General features: G+C 48.1%; 1 protein-coding gene across 3 annotated transcripts in view; it reads right to left on the bottom strand.

Moving 5' to 3' along the window:
- The window catches only part of SNTB1 (syntrophin beta 1), a 242530-nt gene extending 218659 nt beyond the window's left edge, over positions 1-23871 (bottom strand). For all 3 annotated transcript variants that reach the window (XM_081504802.1, XM_081504803.1, XM_081504804.1), the window contains exon 1: positions 23255-23871. In XM_081504802.1, coding sequence (XP_081360928.1) covers positions 23255-23768 — 514 coding nt within the window. In that variant the 5' untranslated portion in view covers positions 23769-23871. The remainder of the gene's footprint in view (positions 1-23254) is intronic.
- Between the last annotated feature and the right edge of the window lie 1149 nt (positions 23872-25020).

The following is a 25020-nucleotide window of genomic DNA, read 5'->3' as shown; positions in this document are numbered from 1 at the left end:
TTATCCACGCGCTCCCCTCCGCGAGGTCTGTACCGTATCCACGCGCTCCCCTCCGCGAGGTCTGCACCGTATCCACGCGCTCCCCTCCGCGAGGTCTGTATCGTACCCACGTGCTCCCCTCCGCGAGGTCTGCACTGTATCCACGCGCTCCCCTCCGCAAGGTCTGTACCTTATTCACGTGGTCCCCTCCGCGAGGTCTGTATCGTACCCACGTGCTCCCCCCCCCCGCCAGGTCTGCACTGTATCCACGTGCTCCCCTCCGCGAGGTCTGTACCGTATCCACGCGCTCCCCTCCGCGAGGTCTGTATCGTACCCACGTGCTCCCCTCCGCGAGGTCTGCACTGTATCCACGTGCTCCCCTCCGCGAGGTCTGTACCTTATCCACGTGCTCCCCTCCGCTAGGTGTGTACCGTATCCACGTGCTCCCCTCCGCGAGGTCTGTACCTTATCCACGTGCTCCCCTCCGCGAAGTGTGTACCGTATCCACGTGCTCCCCTCCACGAGGTCTGTACCGTACCCAGGTGCTCCCCTCCGCAAGGTCTGCACCGTATCCACGCGCTCCCCTCCGCGAGGTCTGCACCGTATCCACGCGCTCCCCTCCGCGATGTCTGTACCTTATCCACGTGGTCCCCTCCGAGGTCTGTATTGTACCCACGTGCTCCCCTCCGCCAGGTCTGCACCGTATCCACGTGCTCCCCTCCGCGAGGTCTGCACCGTATCCACGTGCTCCCCTCCGCGAGGTCTGCACCGTATCCACGTGCTTCCCTCCGAGGTCTGTACCTTATCCACCCGCTCCGCTCCGTGAGGTCTGTACCGTATCCACGTGCTCCCCTCCGCGAAGTGTATATCGTATCCACGTGCTCCCCTCCGCGAGGTCTGTACCGTACCCAGGTGCTCCCCTCCGCGAGGTCTGCACCTTATCCACGCGCTCCCCTCCGCGAGGTCTGCACCGTATCCACGCTCTCCCCTCCGCGAGGTCTGTACCTTATCCACGCGCTCCCCTCCGCGAGGTCTGCACCGTATCCACGCGCTTCCCTCCGCGAGGTCTGTACCTTATCCACGCGCTCCCCTCCGCGAGGTCTGTACCGTATCCACGTGCTCCCCTCCGCGAGGTCTGTACCGTATCCACGTGCTCCCCTCCGCGAGGTCTGTACCGTATCCACGTGCTCCCCTCCGCGAGGTCTGTACCGTATCCACGTGCTCCCCTCCGCGAGGTGTGTACCGTATCCACGTGCTCCCCTCCGCGAGGTCTGTACCGTATCCACGTGCTCCCCTCCGCGAGGTCTGCACTGTATCCACGTGCTCCCCTACGTGAGGTCTGTACCTTATCCACGTGCTGCCTCCGCGAGGTCTGTACCTTATCCACGTGCTCCCTCCGCGAGGTCTGTATCATATCTACGTGCTCCCCTCCGCGAGGTCTGTACCCTATCCGCATGCTCTCAAGCTGCTGCTTGTGAATCTCACGAAGCAGGGAATGGATTCATTCTCTTTTAGGACATGTCGGACTACACCACAGAGTTCCCTGGAAAATTATTGTATCAGAGCTCGGCCTCATCAGACATTATAAATGTCTGACATTATAGAGAAAAAGGAAAAAGGAAAATAAGAGGTGGTGTATGGAGCTGGAATTTCCAAAATGAAGTCAGTTTTTACGGGGGGGGGACCCATGGCACCTGTATAGTCACCCCTGCTCAGCTGATTAGATAGCCAAGTGGATTCGTTTGTTAAAGCTGCCATCACAAAGCATCACAAACTGGGTGGCTTAAGCAACAAAAATTCATGGTCTCTCAGTTCTACAGAACAAAAAAGTCCAAAATAATGGTGTTGGTAGGGTTGGTTCTCTCTGTGGGCTGACAGGGAAGGTCTCTTCTGGGCTTCTCACCGTGGCTTGTAGATAACTGCCCTTTCCTGGGTCTCCTCCATGGTCTTCCTTCTATGCATTCCTGCGTGTCCAGATTTCCCTTGTTTATAAGGGTACCAGTGACACTGGATGGGCTTGCCCTCATCCAGGATGACCTCATCTTAAGTAATTACACCATCTGTTGTTGCTGTTCATTCACTAAGTCATGTTAGACTCTTTTGCAACTCCACAGACTGTAGCCAGCCAAGTTCCTCTGTCCGAGTTTTTTCCTGACAAGAATACTGGAATGAGTTACTATTTCCTCCTCCAGGGGATCTTCCCAACCCAGGAGTCGAACCCAGGTCTCCTGTGTCTCCAGCTTGGCAGGCAGATTCTTTACTACTGAGCCACCAGGCAAGCCCATTACACCCGCAACAACTCCATTTCCAACAAGGGCACCTTTGGAGGTACTAGGGACCAGGACTTTAACATATGAAAATGGGGAAACACAGTTTAACCTATAAAACCAGAAAATGACCAGATCCTTGAAGCCTTCCTCCAAACGTGTACAGAGTTTACTGAAGATTTTCTTTATCTAGGAATATGTCCCATTGAAAGTTAAAACTGGGACTTCCCCGGTCGTCCAGTGGCTAAGAACTCCGAGCTCCCAACACAGGAGCCCAGGTTCAATCCCTGGTCAGGGAACTAGATCTTGCCTGCCACAACTAAGCGTTCTCATGTCACAACTAAAGATCCCCCACTCTGCAACTGAAGATCCCCCATTCCAGAAGTGAAGATCCCCACCCGCAACTGAAGATCCCCCATTCCACAACTGAAGATCCCCATTCCACAACTGAAGATCCCCCATTCCAGAATTGAAGATTCCCATCCACAACTGAAGATCCCCATTCCACAAGTTGAAGAGCTGGCATGCTGCAAAGAAAATAAAAGACCGGGCATGCCTCAACTAAGACCTGGCAAGGACAAATAAATTAACAATTAAAAAAAAAAAGACAATTAATTGGAAAAAGATTTGAAAGAAGAAATTCACTTTACATTTGAAAGTCTGAAAGTGTTAGTCGTTCAGTCGTGTCCAACTCTTTGCCACCCCATGGACTGTAGCCCGTCAGGCTCCTCGGTCCATAGGATTCTCCAGGCAAGAACATTGGAGTGGGCTGCCATTTATTGCTAAATCCTCTACCAAATACAACGGAAGATACTAACCATAGCGTTACTTCCTGTAGATACATACATACCCTAGGATGATTTAGGATCGAAGGAAGTAAGAATAATTTAAATTACAAATAAATACACTTACATCTAACCATGGAGACACATCCACTCAATAGCTATACTGAAAGGTTCACCCCTCAAGTGGCTGTGTCACATTTTGAGGGGTCTTGTCAATTTTAACTGTACAGCTGAATGAAGACTGAGCACCCCAAACTGGGGAAACACATATAAAAATTTAAAATCCAATTTACTTTCCATTCGACCATGATATTTACCTTTTGCTTTCCACTCAGAAAGAAAAGCAAGGATGACAAGTTTCCCTTTGATTTCTACTCTACTCTTCTTGGACAGGTTTTCACAGCAAGGACACTTCACAGGAAGTTTACAAGGGGACATTTTTCATTTTACTTGGTTTATCTGATCAATAGTTCTCCTATAATATGCAATTGCACATTTGCCTAAAAAGCTTTTGCAAATCTGTCTAACTTGGGACAGCTATTCTGGGTTAATCTTAAAAACATGCTCTGGCAGCAAACTGATAGAATATAGCAAATATTTCTTACAAGAGTAAATTATATAAAGCTGATGGTTTTCCAAATGTCCCCACTCTGACCCTCAGTTTATCTGTTTTATACAAACTCACTCATTCACTCACTTTTCATAGAGTCATTCAACAATTATAGGTGAATCCCAACCCTAAAGTGGGTTACTTTCCTTTAATTTATAGCACCATTGTTTGGAATTGGAATGTATCGTTTAAAATACAGGCAATGTTACTCATGCAGACTTGGTCTTGTGTATTCCATAAATCAATATCATAATGAGATAATGAAAAAAAATATGTCAATACCCATAACAAAGCATAAACTAAAATGAATTATGTTTACTGATGAAAAAAAGAACTTTTCTCCTTATCTTTAATATTTTCTTAAACACTCCCTCCTCCTCCTACTTGCCCTGACAGAAGGCTTTCCCCTGAAAATATCACTTTCTTTGTAAGTCCAAGTCTGATCTCTCCTTCAACTTCAAGGGCACTATCTAACTTCAAGAGCAAAGAGGAGAAGTTGGCAGACTCCTTGTTCCCCACTGTCCCTGCCAGACACTTGATCTTCTTTATTTGAGTGTAGCATTTTTGGATATAAATTATTTTTAAATTAATTTATTTAAATTTCAGGCTAATTACTTTACAATATTGTGGTGGTTTTTGCCGTACATTGATATGAATCAGCCACAGGTGTACATGTGTCCCCATCCTGAACCCCCCTCCCACCTCCCTCCCCGTCCCATCCCTCAGGTTCATCCCAGTGCACCAGCCCTGAGCACCCTGTTTAATGCATCAAACTTGGATTGGTGATCTCTTTCACATATGGTAATATGCATGTTTCAGTGCGATTCTCTCAAATCATCCCACCCCACGTCTTCTCCCACAGAGTCCAAAAGTCTGTTCTTTATATCTGTCTCTTTTGCTGTCTTGCATATAGGGTCATCGTTACCATCTTTCTAAATTCCATATATACGCATTAATATACTGTATTGGTGTTTTTCTTTCTGACTTATTTCACTCTGTATATTAGGCACCAGTTTCGTCTACCTCATTAGAACTGATTCAAATGCATTCTTTTTTAATAGCTGAGTAATATTCCATTGTGTATATGTACCACAGCTTTCTTATCCATTCGTCTGCTGATGGACATCTAGGTTGCTTCCATGTCCTGGCTATTGTAAACAGTGCTGCGATCAACATTGGGGCACACGCAGACTCTTGATCTTCCACAATCTCTTGATGAACTCTGCTCCTTAAGGCATTCAGAGGTGTGGCAAGTGATTCTCATGTCCCCTTTCCCAGATCAGACCCTCCAAACTCCTGCCCACTGAGACCCTGGCCTTGTAGCCAGATTTCCTGGACACAACTATCTGGACAAAGGGGAGACACCTGACCTGAGCCATCCCAGTCAGATTTCCTCTCTCTCAAAAGTCTAAAATTGAAATGGAAGAGGAAAATATCTACATTTGCGTCGATTTTTACTTCATACTCCAAATACTGACGAATTGCCTGCTGCTGTCAAGGCCTGTGGCAGAGCTTATACGACACCATGTTTTCAGGAGGCGAGAACAAGACTGAACTAAAGCCTCGTGTTCATGAGATGAAACTAGGATGAGGCTAAAGCTGTAGCAGATTCTGAGGACAGACCAAAGGGTGAGGGTTGTGTCTTGCAGTTAAAATGAAGAGCTAGCTTGTTTTACAAAAAGCAAACTCACATCAAGAAGCCCTCTGCTTCAGACACACCAAGGGGGAAGCGGGACGGACTGAGAGACTGGGGCCGCCATACACACAGTGCCGCGCATAAAACAGGCAACCAAAGGGAACCCCTGTACAGCACAGGGAGCTCTGCTCGGTGGGACTAAATGGGAAGGGGATCCCAAACAGAGGGGACATGTGTAGACACACGCCTGCTTCTCTCTGCAGTACAGCAGACACGAACACAGCGGTGTGAGCAACTCCACGCCAGAAAAGAAGAACCTCTGCTTCCCCCTCACTCGTCTTCAGTACTCATGCTGTGAATGCAACCAAAATTGATTGAATTTTGTGTGTTGGAATTTTTTACAATTGCAACACACTTTTTTTATTACTAGACTTGAGCTATCTGTTTACATCATGGTTCTCCCTGATTCAGTGCAAGATCAAGTAGAATGGAAAAATGAGAAGAACGTGGCTGCTCTGTAGGTCTCTCCCCCCAGGGGACTGTAAGCCCCTCTGGAAGCTGCTATAATGCTCAGTACTTAGGAGATGCTCAGTCAGTACCTTTGGACTGGAACTGAATAAGAAACATACCTCATGAGCTTGAAGATGCGACTGGAATGGAAAGAGTTAAAAAAAAATCACCCAGGATTTCTGAACGAACACCTTGCTGGGTGTGGAGAGTAAGTCTGGGAAAGGTGCCTTCTCTGGCATAAAGATGGGGTGGGAGGAAAAAGGAGTGGAAGGAGAGCCAAATACTTTCAAAGAACAACCTTGTGTCCTAAGGAGAGAGTGACTTAACGGTGTGACAACGGGCAACACACCTGTGCCTGCCCAACGCACAGTGATTAAGAAATACTGCTATCGCCTTCAAAAGGAAGTTTTCTGAAACATTAAATATGATAACCTCCTGCTGGATTTTTCCACAGCGATTGCAGTAACCGCTTCTAATCGTGCAGCTGAAAAGATAAGGCAAGTTGAGATCTAAGAAAGAGAACTCCAGCTGCCCAGGGAGAGATGCTGTTCCCCGAGGGGGATCAATCAGCACGCGAGCTATCAAGTGTTCCACTCGAGGGACCAACTGTGGTTCAAAAAAATATTTTTTTTCTTCCAGAGTCCCTGGCTTCTGATAACTGTAATTATGAAGATGTAGGCAGTGACGGTCCAGGGAGTTGTACAACTGCAAATCAGCCCATTTAACTTCAAACCCTACATTGTTTTAACTAGTCAGGTACAGATTTTCTAAGGTGATTAAAAAAAATCCTATTTACAACATTCTAGAACACATTAGCAATCAAAGATTTAATCCAAATTTTAATGCTGCTGCCAAGGAATGAAAAAATTATTAGGCTTTTTTCCCCACCATTATATATTTATTTGAAGCACATGAAAGAACTTTCCTCTCACAGTGTCTTTCTCAAAGATAAATATATGCTTCAGCTCATGTTTAACACAGGTCAAGCAGGATCATATCTTTTTAATGCCGCAGAAAAGGGAAAAACTCCTGCAACTGGGTTAGTTACGGCAGCAACAGGGTCTGATCCAGGCGATGAAACGTCTCTTCCCACATGCCTCTGTCCCCTTCATGAAACCAACTGCAGGGAACAGGAAACGGTGGGTGAGTTCAATATTGAGAAGATTAACTTCACTGCCGGTTAGCAAGAAGCTGGAGAGGCTCTGAGAAGTTCGTTAGACCATACAACATCTTGAAGCCTGACACAACTCAGTAACTTGGAATGGAATGCTGCAAAGTCTTGGAAAAAAGGATCCTTCCCTCTCTAAATTCCTCCTACCTCTGCTCTCAGCCCCCACCAGCCCAGAATAATTTGCAACAGCAGAAATTTTTCAGACCTTCACATAAAAAGCTCTGAGGCTCAGGCCTTTCTTTCGAGTTGACTAACCTAAAGGTTACTTAAAGAGAGCAATTTGCTCATTCATTCACTCACTTATTCATTCATCCAAGTAGTAGTTACTGAGTGCCCAGTGAATTCCCAGTAATCCTCTAAACATTGGAATATAGCCTCCAATAGGGGGAGTCAGATCAGAAACCAATAAGCAATACACAGTAGCACATGCACTATTTACATGTACATATATTCACATACATGCATACATGCTGGATGCCTGCAAAGTTGCTTTAGTCATGTCTGACCCCGTGGACTGTAGCCCGCCAGGCTCCTCTGTCCATGGGGGTCTCCAGGCAAGAACACTGCAGCGGGCTGCCATGCCCTCCTCCCGACCAGGGATGGAATCTGAATGTTACGTCTCCTGCAGTGGCAGGCAGGCTCTGCGCCACCAGCGCCACCTGGGAAGCCCACACACACACACACACACGCACACATCTGCCCTCCGTATCTACAGAGGTGGGACCTGCAGTTCCCAAGGGATGACTGCACTGCCCCACCTTACATAACCGATAGGAGCATCAGCGAATTTCGGAGTCCACAGGGGTCTTGGAACCCATCTTCCAAGGATACTGAGGGGCAACTGTACTGAAGAATATAATAAGTAAGTATTGGATTGGCCAAAAAGTTTGCTCACCCTTTTCCATATCTTACAAAAAACCCAAACGAACTTTTTGGCTAACCCAATACTATGACGCTGTAGAAAGAAATCAGGGTAAAAATATAAAGGAGGTTGTTATTAATAACAATCTTATTAATTTTACAACTATAGCCTCAAGACACCAGTTCTTCAGTTTTCAGATGATAACTCCTCAGTTCACATTCGGCAGTGCCGGTTTTGATAGTGACCCAGGGATGATTCTAGATGTGGGGTCCTAGAGCGTGCCCCTCACCCCCGTGTCCCACTGAGCACTCCCGACCCCCGAGACCCTGGGGATAAAGAGCAAAGGGTTCAGGGAAGGAACAGGCTTGGGAAGTGCCACGGTCACACCTTCTGTGCAGCTTCCTGGTTCTCGTGCATCTTTGCTGCTGCTGCTGCTGCTAAGTCGCGTCAGTCATGTCCGACTCTGTGCGACCCCATAGACGGCAGCCCACCAGGCTCCCCGGTCCCTGAGATTCTCCAGGCAAGAACACTCGTGCGTCTTTACAAAGCCTTTTTTAAATGATCCACCCCCTGATTGGTTCACTCTAGTGACTCAGGGTTCTGTCACTGACTGGCCACATGGCATTGTGGATGTGTTTGTGTGTTTCCAAATTCCCCCTCTGCATAAGGATACAGCCAGGGGCCCACCCTACTCCAGTATGACCTAAACTAACTACATTGGCAAGGATCCTATTTCCAAAACACTGGGGAAAGGACCTCAACACACAAATTGGGAGGGGACATACTTAACTCAAAACAAAGAGTAGAATCTGTAAATGTGCTAAAACAAGACTGGAGAGGAGAGCCCAAAGTCAAGACCAGCGTGGATACGAAACCTGGCAGGGAACTTGTGAAGTGGGGGCAGGAGGCTCCCCGGGCCTGGGAGCGGCCTCAGGGATCTCACTATCCCGCCTGGGCGGAGGGGGCCGGGGAGATGGAGGGGGCCGGGGAGATGGAGGAGCCCGCCCTGCAGCCAGTACGCGGCTTCCGCACGGCACAGCTGCAAGGAGGCAGTGGCCGACAAGAACGAATTCTTCTGTGTCCAGCTCAGGCCTTGGCTCTGCAAGAGCATTCCGTGCCATGCCCAGCTTTCAGGATTCCTCCCCGTCACGGCTGCAGCCCTTACTCTCCATAACACGCACTCAGACAAGCTGCCGTTCTGGGTCAGGGGCGCTTTCTAGGTCTGTTCCTTCTCTACAACTATACCAGCGAAACTTTCCATTTTCCCAAAATATGCCCACACATATACACATATGAATATATCTTAAAACATTAGGTAGCTGAGAATGGAATTTTATAAATCAGTGTCTGAGATTCATCCTTTAAAATTGTTTCAGATCATCCTTCCAGGCCTTATGGACATTTTCAAAGAATATATAACTTAATTCAGGACTTGAAACAGTTATAAAGTTATATTCATTTTCCCTCTGACAAATACAGACTGATGAGCATGGGACACAGTCTGCTGTCATTTCATAATTACTGAGGCAAAGATAAATTTGTGGTGAGTACATTTTCTCGCAGAATGAGAAATAATGATTCTGGGACACCTATAATTGAACATGAAATGTACTCACATAAAAATTGTAGTGTTCAAAAAACTTGAAAACCACTAAATCCATTTAAAAATTCTGTTTACCAAGTGTTAGACGGATCAGGATAGAGCACCTAGGTTTGTGAATCTGAGTTCCTCTTCCAACCAGGGACTGACATGATGAAGACCTGTGACCCGGAGACGTTGCCGAACAGTTGTTTATCCAACACACGTGCATTGTTTGGGCTTCTCTGATGGCTCAGTGGAGAAGGATCTGCCTGCCAATGCTGGAGACACAGGTTCGATCCCTGGGTCGGGAAGATCCCCCGGAGAAGGAAATGGCAACCCACTCCAGTGTTCCTGCCTGGGAAATCTCACGGACAGAGGAGCCTGGTGGGCTACAGTCCATGGGGTCGCAAGAGTCAGACACGACTTAACAACTAAACACCACCACCAACAGCGTACCTTACTGAACCATCTATAAATCTTACCAACCAAAGTTGCTTGTTTCTTAGTTTTACCCAAATCTTGCTGTGTTAGGGCCATGGCTAATGATCAACAGACAACTGTCAAGGAGTCAGTGCTGTTCAGTTCACTGAATTGTTTACGGTGGATAAGGCCTGATCTCTTACAATCATTTAGTCAAGTGCAGGAGAACAAATATATCGTAATAATAACCAACACCCTTCAGTACTTTGATACAACACACGGTGCTAAATACTGTATTCAGTTCTATATTCACTCTTTCAATCCTCATGTCAGCCCCATAAAGAAAGTGCCACTGTTACCCCCAGGTAAGCCATGGGAAAACTGGGCTCTAGACAGGGGAGGCTGTTGTCCAAGGTCACACGGCTGGTTTGTCCACTTTGCTCGTGCAGAGTCTACCTTGGTCTGTCACTCCGAGACTCAATAGCTCCTTTGTCACCATAACAGGAGAGTACATCGGAAGAAGGGTATGATGTTCATGTCGTCTGTGCACCCTAAAGTGTAAATAAAGGAAAACCAACCCACGAGATCCAGAGACAAAACAGAAAAGAGATGGCTTCCGTATGGTAATAAGCGCCTAAGCTGCCCACCTTAAGACGGATCAGACTAGCCCAGTTCACCGTGAGCTCCACCACTCCTGACTGTCTTAGACTCTGTTCATGACCTCGCAGGTAACGAGCAGGTGCTTTGGGCCAGTGGTTCTCAGCCCTGAACATACATTAAAATCACCCGGGGAGCCTGTAAACTGACTAATACTCAGAATAAATCTCTGACTAATTAAAATCAGGATTCCTTAGGGAGGGATCCAGACATGAGGATTTTTAAAGCTTCCACTACTCTTGCCTGGAAAATCCCATGGACGGAGGAGCCTGGTGGGCTGCAGTCCATGGGGTCGCTAAGAGTCGGACATGACTGAGCGACTTTACTTTCACTTTTCCCTTTCATGCACTGGAGAAGGAAACGGCAACCCACTCCAGTATTCTTGCCTGGAGAATCCCAGGGACAGCGGAGCCTGGTAGGCTGCCATCTCTGGGGTCGCACAGAGTCGGACACGACTGAAGCGACTTAGCAGCAGCAGCAAGTGTCTCTAACATTGGAGCCATATGGCTCCACGGTTAAAAAAAAAACAAACCAAAAACCCTGCCAATGGAAGAGACGCAGGAGACATGATTTCGATCCCTGGGTTGGGAAGATCCCCTAGAGGAGGCAATGGCACCCCGCTCCAGAATTTTTGCCTGGAAAAAAAAAAATCCCATGAACAGAGGATCCTGCGGGGCAGGGTGGGGGGTGGGGGGCCTCCAGTGCCTGGACAAAGAGTCAGAATGACTAAGTGTGCAAGCAAATGTCTCTGACACCTGGCCAAGCTTGAGAAGCTGTGGCAGGCTGTACAGCAGTGCCGATTTTGCCCTCCAGGGGACATCGGGCAATGTCTGGAGACATTTTGTTATTACAAGTAGGGATGGAGGATGCCACTTGCATGCAGTGTGTAGAGGCCAGAGATGCTGCCAAACATCCTACGTTACAAAGGACTGATCTAGTCCAAAAGGTCCATGGCACTGAGGCTGAGAAATGCGATGCTCCCCTTTGGTTCAATTGGTCTAACTTGTGCATAACCTACCTGCAGGGACTGTGCAGTCAGCTAAGTAGAACTGCAAGTCTCTCCGCTAACCATACACTCACAGAAATGAAAGACTAGGTGAAGGTGGCCAAACGTTTGCATTACAGGGTTTCCCAAGTATAATATTCTCAATCTTGATTGTGTCTAAACCAGCCTTTCCGAGAGATTTGGGATGGAAATCTTCCATCATGCTTTCTTCTGAACACTTTAAATCAGGAAACGAGACTCCAGTGAAGCCCAAGTTGATATACCATGCCTTCTCCAAAGCAGTGAATGGCTCCTAGAGTGAATACTTTCAGTTCTCTGCTTGGAGGGCATCTTCTGGGCAGGGGGTACTGGTGACCCTCCCCATGGAGTAGGGAACAGCTATCCTCTCCAGCATTCTTGTCTGGAGAATCCCATGGACACAGGAGCCTGGTGGGCTGCAGTCCATGGGGTCGCAAGGAGTCAGACAGGACTGAAGCAGCTTAGCACGCATGCACTGGTGACCCTCACAGAGACACCAGCAAGAGTATCAGCGAGGTAATACCCCCACCAGTCAACCTTAATGAAATGATGATGACAAGTTGGTAAAATAAGTTTTACTCCCTTCCGCACCTCTCCTGGGACCTGAGACATTCCAGAGTGGCGGGAGCTAAGGGGCTCACAGTGGGGTCCTTATGGGTTCATTTTCATCATCATCTTACATTCCCACTCTACTACCAGTGTTTTCTGGGGTGCTATCCCAAATAAAATTCTTATACTGAGATGCTCATCTCAGGTTCTGCTTCTAGGGAACACAAAAATGAAACAAATCTCAAAATATGTGACACTATCAGATACGAACGACACACTGGAAAATGCAGTGGACAGAAAGGTACGTAGAGAGATCAGAGTCAATAATGGGGCAAAAATACATCTCCAAGAAACCATTATTCACAGATTCATAGAGAACAGCCAAGTTACTGCATCCACAAGACAAGAGGATGATACATATGTATAAAACAGAATGCACCATGAGGCCAAGAAAATGTTCTGGAACTTAGTGACCGGACAGATAAAATTTCTAAAGATTCAATACGAGAGTTGTAGATACAAATCTAGTAACTGCCCCTGAAACTGAACAAACACAACGGAGGGCAGCAACCAGAGGGAAAGATAACAACGAAGATCAGCTTCCTCCGGGGCCAGGACGGGGGGCCCATATCCAGCTGCCAGGACGTGCACCCTGAGAGCGGTGGCAACAGAGGGGAGGAACTGCCAAAGAAATAACACAAGGACGTGTTCCCGAACCGAAGCCAAGGAGCCTCAGACCACGGGCCCCAATCTACTCAGTAAATGGCCCCTAAATGTCTTAGTTATTTTTTCTTCATGACATTCCCAGGCACAAAGAAATACCTAACAATTCGATTTATTAAGTAGTTAAGTCCTAACAACATAGTACATGTTTGAAAAAAAATGAAAGGGTGAGTCGCTCAGTCATGTCTGACTGTTTGTGACCCCATGAACCATAGTCCGCCAGGCTCCTCTGTCCATAGAATTCTCCAGGCAAGAATACTGGAGTGGGTAGTCATTCCCTTCTCTAAGAGATCTTCCCGACCCAGGGGCTGAACCCAGATCTCCTACATTGCAGGTAGATTCTTTACCATCTGAACCATCAGGGAAGCCCCTAGTACATTTTTATGTCCTGAAAAACTGGCGTTTGTTGGGCACTATACAACTTCTCAAGCCTTGAAATCATATTGGATGCTGCTACTTCCACTTTCTGTTCCACACTACTTTTCATTTAGCACTTATTTTAATTTAAATTTAATTTCTTATCATAGCAATTACAGAAAATCCATCTTTGCAAAGATACTGACATCAATGAAGGAATGTAGCAATTTAATGTTGAAACTCCCTTTAGTGGTTTGCCTGGTGTACAACAGATGTTGCTGCTTTCCTTGAAACCTTAAAATATTCCACATGGTATCCTGGTGAGTTCACTGGGGCACCCTATGGAGCCTTGGTACACAGTTTGGGAACTACTGCTCCGGTAGTGCTTAGAAAAATGATTACCAAAAGCCTCACACCTTGTCAAGTTACTCTACACAACTGAGACTATCAGAGATAAAAAAGAAGTACTAAGACTTTCCAGAGAAAAGAAATAGTTCACATATGAAAGAAAGAGAATGAGAACGGCATAAGACCAGTGAGAAAAGAAATCAAAGATATTATCACATATTTACTTCCCAAACGTTCTTTCTCAGAAAGCCACTGAAGAATGTGCTCCAGCGAAACTAGGAAGTAAACAAAAATGAAGGTGACATTTGATGCAGGAAAGCAGACACAGGAGAAAGCCAAGGATAGCCTGAGGAAGATGGTCAGACACCAGCCCAAGACCGAGCTGGTCCAGAGTGGCAGGGCTCCAGGAGAAAACAAACAGAGTAGGGGGATTATTTAATATGTGTGAACATTTGAAAAAAATTATTGCCTGAAATTTGACACGTTAGTGCTGCATTTGGAAAAAAAATTGAGCTAGGCATAAGAAAACAAAGCAAATGGAAAAAAAAGAGAGAAAAACTGTTAGTATTAATAACTGTGAGAATCCTGATCATAGAATACTACTTAACTGGAAAATGGAGCGATATTGACGTCATTATAATTTTATATACATAAAGCAATTTAGTCAGTAATGCCTAAATTTGATATATCAAGAAATAGAAGTATAGGCATATTATTCAGAATATTAGAATACGTATTCTAGTATGTAAAAATATGTATTCCAGTATTCCAAATAATCTGCCCATACTGCTATTAGAATATTCTAAATAATATGCCTATACTGCAATATACTCTAATATTCTGGGGAACAGGAGAGAAGATATGAGGGAGGGTAGGTGAAGGAATGCTATAAACATGTATTATTTTGATTTAGAAAAATTCTAAAAATGAAGTAGAGAACAGAGGATGATATGTGGATATCACAAGCAAAAAAGAAAAGCCATTAACTTGATCTTCTATGCAGACGAAAGGGTGTTTCAGACGAAAGTCCATGAGGTGCAGGCCCCAAAGAGCCACGTGATTCCTGTACTTTACGCCCCTCTCTCCTGTGGTCCTACTGGGCAAGTCACTCTTCTGGGAAGCTCTCCTTTCCACTTCATGAAGACTTAGTACCTTCAGATAGTCCATAAGTTCTGTTACAAGATTTCCTCCTTTGTAATATATATGATTACAGAACTTATCTGTAATTTATATAAATGCAGTTTATTACTCTACACCTATCTCCCCCTCTGGGCTGTTTCATTTTAGAAGAGCAGGAATTTCATTTCATTCCTCTATAGATTTTTGCTTCAACCTACCAACAAGGTCCCACCTTGCTAACCATCCTAAGACAGATGATTTTCTTTCTTTGTTTTTGTTTTGGTGGCACTGGGCTCCTGCTGCAGGGTGCACGCTCTCCCTCATGGCAGTGCTGGGGCTTCTCTGGTCGCAGGGGCTCCATGCGCGGGGCCTCTTTAGCTGCAGCGCCGGGCTGAGCGGCAGGGCTGCATGGAAGGGCTTAGTTCCCTGACCAGGGAGCGAAGGGACCCACAGCCCCTGCATTGGAAGGTGGATTCTTAGCCACTGGACTACCAGGAAAGTACCGAAAAATTATTTTAATAACTAGTTGTATAACAATTTTACACCATAACTCATCAATTCAAACTGCCTGTTTTTTCTTTTCTTCATATTTTATGACTTCTGAATTGGGGAATGGCCTTAAAGTTTCTGAAGGCCTGGATGGAAACCAAGTTCTTACACAGAGTATTTATAATTTCTCCTCTCATTCATTGAGGGCCTTCCCAATCTGAGGACACTTTAGATTATCTGCCTAAGTACTTTTTAACATTCACACTGACATTGTAAATTCAGATCTAAATATTTATTAGAACCAACTTGCAATTCAGGGCTTCCCTAGTGGTTCAGCAGTAAAGAATTGGCCTGCCAATGCCAGAGATACAGGTTCGATCCCTGGGTCAGGAAGATCCCCTGGAGGAGGGCATGGCAACCCACTGCAGTGCTCTTGCCTGGAGAGTCCCAGGGACAGAGGAGCCTGGCGGGCTACAGTCCATGGAGTCACAGAGAATTAGACATGACTTAGTGACTAAACAACAGCAACAAAACTTGCAATCAGAATCATAGGGGATGTATTTTTCCTTCTTTCCACCAGTAGCAAGTTTGAAATGAGTTCTTTTGTTGTCCCTTTCTATGTGATGGCTTAATTTCCATTTAGCCCTGCACTGAAGGCATAACACTTTGGTGTCCTAATTTTAAGCAGGTATCCTATTAGACTCCCCATCTTAGTTTTTTCTTTCCTAACGATACATAAATTTATCTTCCACTGGATGGTCTCTTGGATTCCACAAAATACAGTACTAAATAACAAAATAAAATAAAATAAAGTATATTTTTATTTAGTAACAGTTATATATTTTACATTTTTAAATAAAAACACTTGGGTTTCTTTGGGCTAATAAGATCTTGACAATCCTATAATTACCAGAAAATTTTTCAAAGAGTTTTGAATTTTGCTTTGTTGTTTAAATCCTTATTTGCCCACTATCCCTTCACAAAACACTTTTCTGCATGTTCCTGCATATCAGCATTTTAAGACACAGTTCACATTTTTCCACTAAAAACCACAGCAGCCTACGCTGTGGTTTGGTTGAAGGAAAGTATCTAATGCGACTAAAAATCATCAATGAAATACACTCTCGTGGGATCGTAACTTACCCCCACATGGCAAACGAACTCTGCTAGGCCATCTCTTACATCAGCCAGTTCCCTAGCATGGTGAATTCCAAACTGTCCCCTGTGCCTGCATCATAGAACCTACGACTGACCCTCTGACCCCTCTATCCCAGAATAAGACTCAGCTAAGCATGAGATCTGACAGACTGTACGGTCAGTCATCATTTAGTGCAGACTACATTCCAGGCAATGAGCTAACCACTTCACACACACAATCACTCTATTCCTCACGATGAAGCTATTGATTAAGAAACTGAGGCTTGTCATTAAATACTTTGCACAAGATCACAAGCTAGAAAGCGGCAGCATGCAAATTGAAGCCCAGACAGAATACATCTAAAGCCTACTCTCTAAACCACTGCTTTTTACCTCTTTGAGGGAAAAATAAAAATTGCAACAGGAAGAAACAAGGGCAGTCTGAACAGCAATGCAAACAAACTAGACATGTCAACTGCAGCCATCCTCAGCAACTGTTAAATTTTAGTCACAGCCTCTTGCATTTATGCACATGCTGATACTTCCGTCCACAGGGAGGAGAAGCAGTTTTAAAAAGTACTGAGCTGAAGTATGGGTCATCCTTTTAATTTCCATGATAACCACTATTAATCATGAACTTTTCCATCTTGTCTATTTCATGTTGGGGATGGGGCTCATTTGCATGGGTCTGTTAGGACATTTATTTCATGGTGCACGTTACATATTTTCTCGTAAGCCTCACTCTGCAGGCCAGAGCTAAAGGCAAGTGCTATTACAGATCAAAGCCAGTGAAGTGGGTAATGAGGTTTGGTATATAAAACACGTTATAAACGCGGCGGGAAATTCTAGCTTTTCTTTAACATTAACTGCTTTGAAATGCATCATCTGAAGTAGAATTCTCAGTAGGCCACAGGCTGCCAGAGGAGGAACTTCCCCTCCACATGGACCACTGGTAGCCTTGGTTAGATGTGTTTCACAAATGTAGACCCTGCGCAATGAGCTATTTTTAGTACATACTCCATGGTATGTATTAAAATGCAGCACTGAACGAGAGGAGCAGCCCCCAGCCCAGCAAAAAGAAGGAACTAAAAGATCAGCTTCACTTAAGGAATACGGCCTGAATTCTCAGACTGATACATAAGCTTAAAAAAGAAACAATTAAAATATCTAAGCAGACAGTTTTCATCTCCTCCAGTAGAAAGCATTCTTACTTATTTGGACATGGAGGTCCCTGAGCCACAGGGGGGCAAAGGCAAAGTGGTTCTAAATATAGCATGAAAAGGATAACTACCCTTCCCCATCACTTGTAAAATCATGTCTGGCTCCTCTTTTGTCAACTGTCTTTCAAGGCTGGTCTATGTTAAGTAAGTGCTTCCTGGGTTTATAAAGTCCCTTCTTCACTCCTCTTCTCTACAGGGAAAGGTACAGTTTCCTTATCACGTGCCAAATGCTTATCGCCGTATCTAACAGCATGAGTGCTGGAGAATGGGAGTCGTCAAGAAGGGTCACTGACACGTCCCCTAATTCTTTCTCTCTCTCCCTCCTTCCTTCTGCCTGTCCTGCCATTTTTTTCCTCCCTAACACAGTTTAACAGCTTAACGGATGCCAGGTGCACGCATGAATGCTCAGTCACTCAGTCGTGTCCAATTCTTTGCGGCCCCCCGGTCTGTAGCCCACCAGGCTCCTCTGTCCATGGGACTCTCCAGGCAAGAACACCAGAGGGGGTTGCTGTTTCCTCCTCCAGGGCATCTTCCCTGCCCAGAGATTGAACCTGAATATCTTCCGTCTTCTGCACTGGCAGGCGAATTCTTTACTACTGCACCACCTGGGAAGCCCAATGTATGCCAGGTACTATTGCTTTATAAGCTGGGCTAAAAATCACCCTATTTGTCTTACTAATCTCCACTACTTCACATGCATGCATGTTAAGTTGCTTCAGTTGTGTCTGACTCTGCAACCCTATGGACGGTAGCCTGCCAGGCTCCTCTGTCCATGGGCTTCTCGCAAGAATACTGGAGTGGGTTGCCATGCCCTCCTCCAGGGGGTCTTCCCAACTCAGAGATCAAACTCGAGTCTCTTCTGTCTCCTAGATTGACAGGGGGATTCTTTACCACTAGCACCACCTGGGAAGCCTTCCAAGTACTGCACAATCAGCCTTAAATGCCCTACCTCCCTGCTTACTGCAAGGAGAAGCCACATCTTCCTCTGAGGCTTCTCCCAGTCCCTGCATGATGTCTTGGGTTGCTGTCAGTGTGCAGCAGAAAAGCTGACGGAGTGGCAGGTAACCTGACTTCCAGCTCCATCACTGACGAAGTAACCTGAGGCCCATCTCCCAGCCCTGGCACTTCCTTTCCTTCTGTACAAACGGGGAACTACAACACCTGTCCACTCATCCACAAAGGGGCGACCTGGTGACAAAATCATAATGCGTGTGAAGCCCCTCTACAAACCTAAGTCCTGCTCAGGAAGGTGCCCCCAAGTAGAATTCCGGATCAGGTGCCTGCAGCCCAGGGCGGCTGGGTGGGCGCAGGGGGCCGCTCACCTCACTAGTCTCGCTGACTTCACACTAGAAGCACGCTTGAGGGAGTGAGCTTCTGGAAACGCGAAACCAAGAGTGACTTTTCCCTGCCTCAAATGCTTCACCCTCAGAATGAAATCCAGCTCCTACTCGCCCTGCAAGCCTTGACCCTGCTCGAGCCTCTCATCTTTTCTCACTCCTGCCCCTCAAGGTCTAAAGGGTACATTCTTCCCACTCACACTCAGCTACAGCTGACGGCCAGGCTCTTTTTTGGGCTGAGGCACTGGCCTTCCCTAGCCCAAGAGGGGTTCAGCTTCCCTTCCCACGGGCAACCACCACAGCCCATAATGTCCTTTGAAGTTCAAATTCTCATCCAGTTCTGAGGCCATACGCCAGCAAAATAGCTATCCTTCCCCTGCAGCCTCCTCTCCCTGCCCCCCACCTCCTTCCAGCACTGGAGAAAGTGGTTGTCAAAGTGACATTTGAGAGACTCTCCACACCAAGCATTCCTGGGGTGGTACTGAGGAAGGAGCTTTGAGGGACAGGGTAAATGTCAACAACCGTCTCTGACGTTCTCGCTTGAGTCTCCAGTTTTTCTAGTGCAGTTTCACAGAAGACTTTTGTACTCAAGGATAATTCTCTCCACCCCTCACCTCCACTATCAGAATACCCTGTACTCCTTGATCTCAACAAATTCTAAAGAAACTGACTTTATTGTCGCTTCAAGTACAAAAAGGTTGATATAGTTCAAATTATGATTTTACTATTAATATAAGGGCAAAAACTCTCTCCCTTTCCCCCTCCTCTACCCAAAGCTTCCAAAGGCATTTATGCAGGTGTGCCCTGCCCTACTCTAGAGGGTGCACCCCTGGAGTTATGGGGCACAATATCTGCACAGCTGAATGCAGGGTCCCTGTTCTCCACTCCCTAAAATGGGAAATGAGTCTGTAGTGTGAAGATTTCTGATCTTAACTTTGATGCACGTTTGGTTTGACACTGACTTAACTGGCATAGTTTATTCACTATTTAAAGTCTGAATTGCAGTTTAGTCTCTTTGCTCGCCATGTGTCCAACAATGGAGGCTCCATCGCATTGCAAATTTGGGCCATATCACGGCAGCTCTGTCTTGACAGCCAGACACTTGGTGATTAAGTTGGGGCTCACTGTCCACTCCTGCCTCTCCCTCCGAGTGGCCGTAGAATGTCCGTTTCCGGTTCGAGGCTGCGCCTGATGTCAGAGTGCGAAGAGCACCCTGATCCGATAGCTGATGACGCTGCCACCGACTCAAGCAGACAGCAAGCAGAAGTCAGTGTCAGTCTCACCTCCAGCTTTTAGGTCTGACAGGCCTGGATATCTTCTGTCAGCTGAAGCAAATAACCTGTTGTCTATCAGCTTCAGTTTCCATTCAGTAAAATTAGCAACAGTAGCACTAGCCTCAAAGACTTACTCAAAGTGTAACAGCAACAAATGTAACAAATATAACAAATGCAGCCCTGCATATATTAAGTACTCAAGAGATGTGAGCTGTTGCTGTGATTCCTTTTGCCCAGAGCAATGGTTTCCTAATGTTACAGTTCTATAGTACAAGAAAAATAAAAATAAAATAAAAATGTAAAAATATAAACTCTAGTAGAGGAACGGGAAACGTCTGTCCCTTAGAAGGGGCAGCTCCACCTTCATTTGAGCCATAAACTAACTAAGCGCAGCGGGCGTTTGACAGATGCCCCCCCCACCCCCCCCCTTTAAGAAAGCTCTGAGTGCTCTTCTTACAGCAGCCCGGCAAGTACCATTCATTTACTCTCATTTTTCAGAAGACACTAAGGCCCGGGGAGGTTAGGATCCTTCTATGACAGAATCTAAGACTAGAATACAGGCACTGAAATTTGCTGGGCTTCATCTCAGAAGAAGTACCATTAGTAGATGGGCAGAGGAGCCTGGGGGGCTACAGTCCACGGGGTTGCAAAGAGTCGACATGACTGAGCGAGGCACGCAGACACCATAGGTAGAGGCAGTGAGTTTCCACTAGGGGGCACATGTCAGGAAATGAGTGGTCATATCAGCATTGGTTGAAGAACTCAACTAGTCTCCATCTGCTCCCACAAAAATCAAACCAGAAAAAGCAATCTAAGTTAAAAAAAAAAAAAAGTCTTTGCCATATAAATATATATTGAATGCAGCTCCCTTAGCCCTCTCATCCAACTAGATTACATCTGCACAGTCTTTCCTATGTAGCAATTCTGGAATCAAGATGGCATTTCAATGCAGGAGCAGTGGACAGGTGATTTTTAAAAGCCCTTCTGGTGGTTCTGGTAAGTCCCTTCAGCTGGGAACCCTATACTAGTACTAGCCAAGCTACAAGAGAGAAGTTGTGTGTTATTTGACTTGATGATACGTGACCATGCCCACCTCATTTAGGATCAATACTCTCAGAAGAAGAGATACTGTTTTGGTAGGGAGGGGTTTCTGGTTTATCTTAATAGCAGTTGATTTCTGAACACTCAGGCTTAGAGTAAGACTGCTCCCCAAAGCCCAAGTGGGTCTTGTCCAGGAAGCCCACAGGTCTTCCCCTAAAGCTCCTGCCTGGAACACACAACAATCTGTTGTAAGACTGTTACATTTAGAGGTTTTTACAAAACTCACTTTTCAGTTGCCGCACCAATAAAGTCAGACAACTGCTTGAATTATTTTCTTGACTAGATTTATTTTTAACTCCTGGAGTCATATTTTCTTCCTCTTTTGGGATGAGGTAGATTTCTGTATTTATTTCTTTGCTAAGTCACTATTCACTAAATTGAAACAGAGGGGGAATAAAACAAAAGACATTATCAAGGGCAGTGCCTGAAATAGAAATGACCTGCCTTTGTGCCCCCTGATATTCTGCAGTAATATTGCAAGCCGAGCAGGTGTCCAGCCGTTTATAGTCCAAACTACACTTGCTCCAGATTCCACCTGCCCCTTGTCACACAAGCCAACACACACTTGAATCAAGAAACTTTTTTCTGTTTACTTATGTTAATCATCAAGCCAAAGCAAATAGCCTTCCACTTTCTGGATCCCGGGTAGCAATTAAATATGAAGACATCACAAATACTGTAGACAAATAAGGGGTGGGGAGAACCTTCTGTATTCTAGGCCAAGAGGTGGGCCACCATGGACCAGAGTTGCATCAGCTGTTACAGGGAAGAGCAGTTGGTTTCCAAACTTCAAACTTTCTCAGTTTCACAGGCCGCACCGCAACTGATGAGCAGGAAATTGACTCAAGTTCTTAATTTAGGACTTAAACCAACCACCAGTTTACAAGCTGTCAGTTGAAACATTCTGTTTCAATGGCCATGGTTCCATTTATTCATTTACTCAGCAGGCATAACATGGAGCTCAAGGGAGAGGACCCATAATCCAATAAAAGACCCCAGACCACTCAATCTACAGTGTGGGGGCAGCTGGCTAAACAGACACTTCATGTCACACAAAGAGGTATGTACTCCGCAGCTGAGCGGCAGCCAGGGACACCGAGGGAGAGACGGGAGCGCAGCTGTGGCGGGAAAGACGTCCACCCCCTCAGCGCCCCCACCGCCCCTCTTACGCACAGACGGTCACACAGCCACACCAGGACACACGCCGCACACCATTCTACTCACACTCTGTAACCGGGGGGACGGGGGCTTCAGGTCTCAGGAGACTTCACGAGCAGGGGAAACCGTTTACAAATGTAAAGCTGTTTCCACACCACTCCGAGGGGGTGCAGGGGAAACACGGGGAAAACTCAGGCAGGGAAGAACCCTCCGGCAGCCCTCCCCCCGGAGCGACCTGGAATCCAGACCGACCGGCCAGGCGCCTGGCAGCAGAAGCAAACTTTTGCGTAAAGCTGCAGCACACTTCCCAGCCCTTGGCACGACTCGCCAGAAGCCCCGTCTCCAGTTTGGAAGGAGGGAAGCCGGGGAGGGTGGTGGGAGGGTGGCATTCACGCGTGGCCCCCTCTCTCGGGCCCCTTTGACACTCAACCCCCACCGCCTTTTTCACGCCGGGCTGCCCAGGCCTCTGAGAAGAAAATCGTGCCCGAGCAGAAAACTGTCAGAGTCGCGATCACTCGGTGAGCCGGCTCCGTAACGCGGCCGTGAACCCCTCGCCGCCAGCTTCACCGGCAGCCCCTACACGACACCGGGATTTCGCGCGGATGAAAACGAGGCCACGTGCAGCACGCCGCCGGTCGTCTGCCGGGCACCGGGCAGGGGCTCAAGAAAGCTCGCCCTCCCGGCCCTTTCCTCCAGCCCTGCCAGGTCAGCGCCCGGGACGACCCAGGGGTGGAGACGAGTTGCCCCCAGGAGGGTAGAAGTTGTCACAGCTCCGCGCGCCGCGGCCCCCGGAGAGCGGCTGCAGGCGGGGGGCGTGAGGGCGGGGGTTGGGGTGGGGTGGAGAGGGGTGGTGGGGGGCGCACCCCGCGGGGCGTGAGGACGGGCCGGGGTGGTGGCGTGTGGGGGGCGCTCCCCGCCCGCCCCGCGCCGGCCGCTCACCTTCCAGCAGCACCTCGCGGCCCGCGCGCTTCAGCGCCTGCACCGCCTCATCGTGGGTGGCGTCGCGCAGGTCGGCGCCGTTCACCGAGAGGATGGCGTCGCCCACGTAGAGCGCCTGGGTCTGGTCGGCCGCCAGCCCCTTGAAGATCTTGCTTATGAGGATGGGCATCTTGTTCTCCTTGCCGCCTTTGATGCTGATGCCCAGCCCGCCCAGCTCCTGCTTCAGCACCTTCACGCCGCGCTTCTGGCTGCACACGGCCTCGGGCACCCGCTCGGGCGGGTCGGTGAAGGCGGTGCGGACCCCGGCCGCCTCCGCGGGCTCCGCGGCCCGGCGGGACGAGCCTCCGGCGGCCGCCCCGAGGCCGTTGGCCGCGCCGTCCTCGCAGCTCAGCAGCAGGGCGTCCTCGCCCAAGTTCACCAGAACTTTGTGCCAGCGGTCCCGCACCAGAACTTCCAGCAGCCCGCTGCGCGGCGCGCGGCCGCCCCCGCCGGCCGGCCCCGCCGCTACCGCCATCTTTCCGGCATTCTCCGACGCGCGCCCGCGGGGCAAAGTGCGGGGGGCCGCGCGGGGAGCGAGGAGCGCGCCTGCGGGGAGGACGCGGCTCCGCTGCGGACTCGCCGAGCCGCCCCGCGCGAGCTGACGGCCGCTCTCGGGCCGGCCCCCGGCCTGATCTGGGCGGGGTGAAGCGACCTAAAAGGAGAGACGGAACGGGAGGGGAGGAAAGGGCCAGCTGCAAAACCCCGACCGAGGGGGCGGGACGGCTGCGCGCCGGGCGGGGACGGGCGGGGCCCGCGGCCGCTCACCTGTCCCGCCGCCGCCCCCGAGACCCCACGCAGCCCCGGGGACCCCGCCCCGGGGACCCTGGGACCCCGCCCCGCCCCGGGGATCCCCTCCCCGCGCCCGCTCCCCGAGGCGCGCCCCGCGCCCGTCCCCCCAGGACGCTCCCAAGCCCCGCCCCCTCACACCCTCTGCGGGATCGCCCCTTGGTCCGAACCCCAGCCTAGTCTAGATTCAAGCCTCCTGGTTTCCTCCTCTTGCCCAGGTCTTACCTGTCTCTCCTCTCCGCCGGGAGGCCCAGGTGGATTCAGAGGCCCAGGGTTCCACGAGAGTCACGAAGGAAAGGCTGGCCCGTGAATCTCAAGTGAAACGTCAGCATAACCCGAGTGCGGGGCACTGTCTTTAAAGGCAGGGCATCTTTGTGCCGCGTCTTGGGAGACGTGTCTCCGCTGGCTGGGGCTTTCGGCAGGTCACCGCCTGCCCCAGGCCCCAGGGACAGATGCTCTTCCAGTCCTAGCAGAATATATACTTTTTGCTTCTGACCTATCTCCCCCTCCCCACCCCACCCCCACGCCACCCCAAATGCTTCCTGTGACTTTCTTTATTCCGAAGATCCAATAGAGAAAGTCTATCTTAAAGAACGCAGTTGCAATGGATTGTGTCTCCAGAGTTTCTTTATGGGTGACTTATTTGCAGCTCAAGCTGCATTTTCCTGGAATGAGACAGTATAATCCCTGGTTACCTTCCCAGTGGTAAGGTAAGCACTGGAAATGCCAACATAACCCTTAGATGAATCTTCCAGAACCCTCCTAGTCCTTGAAACTCTTCAAGTTCACCTCCACCCTGCAGCAGGTCTCACGAGCTCTGGAAGTGTTTCACATTCCTCAGTTATTAATACCTCCCTTTCCCACTTCTCTGTGTCCTCTCTCCAAAAACAAACAAAATTCACCAATCCCAGAATTCCTAAACATAAACCCTACCCGGCAAA

The sequence above is a fragment of the Giraffa tippelskirchi genome, chromosome 6, assembly GCF_054371585.1.
Source record: "Giraffa tippelskirchi isolate mGirTip1 chromosome 6, T2T-mGirTip1v1.2.pri, whole genome shotgun sequence".
Lineage (NCBI taxonomy): Eukaryota > Metazoa > Chordata > Mammalia > Artiodactyla > Giraffidae > Giraffa > Giraffa tippelskirchi.
The sequence above is the reverse complement of the archived record's forward strand: the minus strand, read 5'-3'. Positions and strand labels throughout refer to the sequence as shown.